This window comes from Sapajus apella, unplaced genomic scaffold, assembly GCF_009761245.1.
Source record: "Sapajus apella isolate SASKATOON/1434 unplaced genomic scaffold, GSC_monkey_1.0 scaffold164, whole genome shotgun sequence".
Classification (NCBI taxonomy): Eukaryota; Metazoa; Chordata; class Mammalia; order Primates; family Cebidae; genus Sapajus; species Sapajus apella.
The window spans coordinates 436,484-442,580 of record NW_022437104.1 but is presented as its reverse complement, the minus strand read 5'-3'; the positions used below and the strand labels follow the sequence as shown (position 1 = coordinate 442,580).

Below are 6,097 nucleotides of genomic sequence, written 5' to 3'. Positions count from 1 at the left end.
AAAAAAAAAAAAAAAAAAAAATTATGTTTCTGCCTATGATGTTGAGCAAGTTCTATCAGTATGATTCTTAGTTTTCCTGTCTGTTAAGTAGAAGTTACTGTTACTTACCTTTTTTTTTTTTTTGAGGCGAAGTTTCGCTCTTGTTACCCAGGCTGGAGTGCAATGGCGCGATCTCGGCTCACCGCAACCGCCTCCTGGGTTCAGGCAATTCTCCTGCCTCAGCCTCCTGAGTAGCTGGGACTACAGGCACGCGCCACCATGCCCAGCTAATTTTTGTATTTTTAGTAGAGACGGGGTTTCACCTTGTTGACCAGGATGGTCTCAATCTCTTGACCTCGTGATCCACCCGCCTTGGCCTCCCAAAGTGCTGGGATTACAGGCGTGAGCCACCGTGCCCGGCTTGTTACTTACCTTAAAGGATGGCTTTCAGAATTCTGTAAGGTTTTTGGTTCTGGAAAATAGGAGGTGCTCAATAAAAGTTGACTCTGAATGGCAAATAATTAATTAATTAATTAATAAAAAGAGTGCCAGCTCTAAACTTGATTTCCTGGATTCCTGGATTCCAACCCCATCTTCACAACTCATTATCTTTGGCAGTGACTTGACTTCTGTAAGCTGCAGTATCTGTAAAATGGTATAATAATGCCTATCTCGTGGCATTGTTGGGAGTATCAGGTGAAATAATCTTTTTTTTTTCTTTTAGTCCCTGTAGAGTCTGCCAAAAATTGCCAGTGCCAACTGTATTTCAAGTCGTCATTTCAGGGTGTTGGGAAAAGTTTTCAATTAGCAATAATCCCACCTCGGATAAACCTCATTGGCTATGATACTGCCACCGTGCAAAGCTTTTTTTTACTTTTTTTTTTAAGACAGGGTCTCACTCTTGCCAAGACTGGCGTGCATTGGCAACCTTGACCTTCCCAGGCGCAAGTGATCTTCCCACCTCAGCCTCCTGAGTAGCTGGGACTACAGATGCTTGCCACCACACCCAGCTAATTCTTCTTTTTTTGCTTTTTTTTTTTTTGGTGGTTATTGTTGCAGAGATGGGGTTTGCCATGTTGTCCAGTCTGGTCTTGAACTCCTGGGCTCAAGTGATCCTCCTACCTCAGCCTCCCAAAGTGCTAGGATTGCAGGGTGAGCCATAGTGCCCAGCCTTTTTGTTTTTTTAACCTTTTAAAAAGGTATTTAGCATCTTACGTAGCATCTACTAAGAGCAAGAAATATTAGTTTTTGTTGTCATTATAATGGGCAATGTGAGGTGGAGGGAGGTGGGGGATGAAATTCTTGGTTGAAAGAATAGCCAGAAGAAAATAATCTCTTTTTTCCTCACTTTAGTTGATTCATTCATTCAACAAACCTCTGTTGAGTACCTACCTTGTGCCAGGTTGTCTTGTGCTAGGTATTGGAAGGGGGACAAGGGAGAGGTAAGACAGATGAACACAACACAGTCTCTGCTGAAGGAGGTCACCCCTTGTACCCTGGGCTTCAGTTAGCTAAAGTCCTTTGCCCATATAGTAAATACTCATTGCCGTCCTACTCCAAGCCAGTCTCAAGGACACAGAGTTGAATCAGATGCTGTTTCTTTCCGCAGGAAACTATAGAGTACTGGGGAAACATCCATTTCAGGACAGTGTGATTGATGGTGTAATTAAGGTAGATACAAAATACTGAAGAAATTTTCAAGGAACTGCAAATCAACAACAGGAAAAATAAAAAAACAATGACAAGAAACCCAATAGAAGGCCGGGCGCGGTGGCTCACACCTGTAATCCCAGCACTTTGGGAGGCCGAGGCGGGTGGATCACGAGGTCAAGAGATCGAGACCATCCTGGTCAACATGGTGAAACCCCATCTCTACTAAAAAACTACAAAAAATTAGCTGGGCATGGTGGCACGTGCCTGTAATCCCAGCTACTCAGGAGGCTGAGGCAGGAGAATTGCCTGAACCCAGGAGGCGGAGGTTGCGGTGAGCCGAGATCGCGCCATTGCACTCCAGCCTGGGTAACAAGAGTGAAACTCTGTCTCAAAAAAAAAAAAAAAGAAAGAAACCCAATAGAAATGTGGCAAAGTACTTATGATACCTAATCCAATGAAAAAAGTAAGAAAAAAAAAGTGGCAAAGAATATAGATAGCCTTTCATGGAAAGAGAAGTTCAAGTGGCTAACAACTGTAGTAATTGTGGTCTAACCTCTTAATCAGAGAAATGCAAATTAAAAAGTCTAACAGTGTTTGGTGGAAATAAGTCTATAGATGCCCTGTGTAGTATGTGAATATATATATGCCCTACGGGTGTATATCCCAGAGAGAGTCTTGTCATAGGGTCCCAAAGAGACACACGTTCAGTGTTACTCATCTTGGCATAACTTGTAGTAGTGGGACATTGGTGGCAATGTAGATGGCCACTACTGGGGAAAGCATAAGTCAAATGAATATTAAAACTGGAATACTGTGTAGGAATTCACAGCAAGAACTAGATTTATGGGCAGCAATCGTTAACTTACAAACCTGGTATTGACTGGAAAAAAATAAAATTTATAACACAATAGGTTTGCGTAAATTTTAGAACTATGACATTTTACAAGGATGTGCGTTTTTAAGGAATGCGTGTGTGTATGTCACTTTGTGGTGCATATTCACAGTAGGAAAGGTAATGGGAATGGAAACTGGGTATTGAAACAAAGGGGACAAGGGAAGGGTCTTGCCCAGGCAGTGATAAGTGTGTTATGAACTGTGGGATATGATTAACTCGCCTCTGCATCAGAAGTCTAAAAAGGGAGGAACCCAGCAAAGTGTAATAGAAACTAGGAACCTGTTCAGAACCATCAGGAAAGGTTTTACAAAATAGGGAGTGATGACTGGAGACCTGAAGAGTGAGTAGGATTTAGCCAGCCAGACAGCGACAGAAAAAGAGAATTCCAGGCAGGAGAACAGCATGCTTGGAGGTGTGAGAGCATGCCTTGTTCTGGGTGCTAAGTAGTTTTGAATGTCTGGAGCATAAAAGCAGGGTCAGGAAGAAGGCGGGAGTGATGAAGAGGTCAGCAGGGACCAGATCACAGAGGCCTTTATGAGTCATACTTAGGAGACTGGACATAAAATTGCATAGCTCAAAATTATAGAGTTAGTTGCATTTCATTTGGATTATGGTGGCTAATAGGTTTAAGCTGCTAGCATGACATCTGGCAGCATCTGTCATATCATATTGGGAGTTGGAGAGGGCAATTGGAAGTTAGTCCTGCCTGGCCTGCCAGTACCTGTGTATACTGGTTGCATACTCTGAGTTTCTGAAGAGATGGAGAGGAGGACAATAGTAGTAATCTAGTATTTTCTCCATGTTTTTGTACTATCCAAGTTCTGCCCTTTAAGAGGTTCTGGGACCTTGGGGCAGAGGTTGGGATGTTGTACTTCAAGCCCTTGGGCAAAAGTGAGCTGAGTTCAGTCAATATACCTGGTGATAATGGTAACTAAAATCGATTGAGTAGTTATCGTGGACCTGGTGTGGTTCTAAGGACTTTATGCATATTAACTCATTTAAAAATCTCCCAATACCCCTAAGATAAGTACTATTATTACGTCCATTTTCCCAATGAGGAGACTGAGGCCTGGAGAGTATAACCAACTTGCCTGAATCACACTACCAGTAAGTGGCAGAGTTGAGATACCAGTCTTCTTAATCCACTACATTATATTGCAATGGTGGTATACTAGAAAGAGCCCAGATTTTGGTGTTAAATCTGGGTTTAAGCCTCACGTGTGCCATTTACTAGCTTTGTGGCCTTGGGCAAGGTCTTTTATGTCTTGGCCTAAGTTTCCTCATTTGTAAAATTAGGATAATAATGCCTACTTGCAGAGCTGTTGATTAGAGGATTAGAGATAATGTATGTAAAGTACACAGAAGCTTAATAAATAGCAATTACCATAGCTGGTGGATTCAGATGGACTCTTCTATGCCTCCTTGTAGGAACGTGGAGGATGCTGGGGTCTCCAGTGTTTAAAGTGGGGATAAATAAGGTTTGGCCAAATCTTCCCTGCCTTGTGCCATGTCCACAGGGCTAGGCTGAGGAACTCAGCTTCAGAGGACCGTTTTATGTTCATATGGATGGATGAAGCAAGCTGTGACTGAAAATCAGTAACTCTGTGTCCCCAAGCCCTGGGTCTGGTTTCTCTTTCTTTCCACAGTTGGATTTTATGCATTGGTTATCTCTGGCTGATGAGATTATGAGTGATTCTCCCCCTACCTTTATACACAGTTTGGAGTTTGAGAATCAGAAGACTCGCTTGGGCATTCAGTTGGATTTTGAAAAGAACCAACTGAAGGAGGATCAGGATAAAGTACACATGTGGGAGCAGACAGTGAAAAAGGATGAAAATGAGATAGAAAAGCTCAAAAAGGTAAGGAAGGAATTAAAAGACTAATAACTGGGAGGAAAAATGGGAAGAAATGACAGGGATAATGTCTACAACTTAGAAATTTCTCATTTAAATCAATAAGAGAAACACCAAGACCTAAACGGGAAAAATGGACAAGTGTCACAAACAGCTCAAGAAGACATTCAAATAGTCTCTAAACACATACAAATGATTTAGTGTTACTGAAGAAATGCAAATTAAAGCAATAGTCAGATACAGTTTGTTTCCTATCACATCACAGAAAATGTGAAAACAAAGGACAATGCTTAATATGGTATAGGAGACCAGTATTCTTATGTAATGTGGCACCATCCTTCAAGAAGCTTCAAAATGCATTTGTACCCTATAACTCAGTAATACCTGAGGAGATTATGCATAATTCTGGCAAAGCTTTATGCAAACACTTTGATGTTTATTACAAGCATTTATAGTTCCAAATTGGAAACTACTCAGTGTCCCTTGGAAAGCGGGAATTTAGCAAATCATGCTACACCTGTAAAATTATTTATGTAGTGTAGTGGTCTGCAAACTTTAGTAATACACAGACCCTTTTTAAAGGAAAAATATTCCCTAAGATTGCCAGTGTTGCCTTAAATCTGTGATTTACTTAAGTATATGCAAATATATATACTTAGAACACTTAACCAAACGCTAAGACAAACTTTAAAATTAAATACTAACAAAATGAGTAAAATTTAGATTAACCATGTAAATTCAGTGTGACAAATAATGATGTATTGCTGAAACCTAGTCACTTTACAGTGTGACTATGCTACTGACTGTTACAGCTCAGTTCTTTTGAGTTTAGCATGCCTGTGCCACCATGTATTGTGTGATGACTCAATTTTCTCACACTCTTTCTCTTTAAACTACTATGAAGCCTTTGTGCCTTACGGCATTCCCTCCTGAGGTGATTTGGTCTTCTCTTGGTTTGAATTTATTGTTTCACTTGTGTCTGCTTATGTTTGTTGCTTGTTTGTGTGTTTTCTTCATTAATCTCTGATGATTAAAGTAGTCCTCTTTGGTGTCTGAAATCTTTTTTGAGATGCAGTTTCACTCTTGTTGCTCAGGCTGGAATGCAATGGCACAATTTCGGCTCATTGCAACCTCTGCCTTCTGGGTTCAAGTGATTCTCCTGTCTCTGCCTCCTGAGTAGCTGGGATTACAGGCACCCATCACCATGCCTGGCTAATTGTTTATTTTTTTTAGTAGAGATGGGGTTTCATGATGTTCGCCAGGCTGGCCTGGAACTCCTGGCCTCAAGTGATCTGCCCGCCTCGGCCTCCCAAAGTGCTGGGCTTATAAACGTGAGCCACCGCATCTGGTCTGGTGTCTGAAATCTTAAATGCAGTTGTAGTTTGGGCAGTAAAATCCTGAGGCAAGACAAGTTGGATATCTAGATGGTTTGGGATATTATACATGTATAATTTTTTTACTTTTTACTTTTGAAATAGTTTTCAACTTTGCAAAAAATTACAAGAAATAGTACAAAGAACTCCTATCTGCCCATCACCAAGATTCATCGATCCGCATTATCTTTTGCATTCTCTCTCTCTATATATATGTGTGTGTGTGTGTGTGTGTGTGTGTGTGTGTGTGTGTGTGTGTGTGTGTATATATGTATATATGCTTATTATTTTTTATGAGACATGTGGGAGTAAGTTGCAGATATGTCCCCTTTATGTGATTTTTC

General features: G+C 40.9%; 1 protein-coding gene, 1 long non-coding RNA gene and 1 other non-coding gene across 3 annotated transcripts in view; 1 reads left to right on the top strand and 2 right to left on the bottom strand.

The window, feature by feature from the left end:
* SMC1A (structural maintenance of chromosomes 1A) overlaps positions 1 to 6,097 on the top strand; it is a 43,966-nt gene that overhangs the window by 20,729 nt on the left and 17,140 nt on the right. Inside the window, exon 16 of the mRNA XM_032267030.1 lies at positions 4,245 to 4,407. Coding sequence (XP_032122921.1) covers positions 4,245 to 4,407 — 163 coding nt within the window. The remainder of the gene's footprint in view (positions 1 to 4,244; positions 4,408 to 6,097) is intronic.
* Positions 78 to 500, bottom strand: LOC116542206. The gene is made up of 2 exons (XR_004265120.1): positions 412 to 500; positions 78 to 108 (listed from the first exon to the last, which is right to left on the bottom strand). It is a non-coding gene; the product is annotated as an uncharacterized LOC116542206 (long non-coding RNA).
* LOC116542240 lies at positions 704 to 844 on the bottom strand. Its single transcript, XR_004265133.1, has one exon. It is a non-coding gene; the product is annotated as a U4 spliceosomal RNA (small nuclear RNA).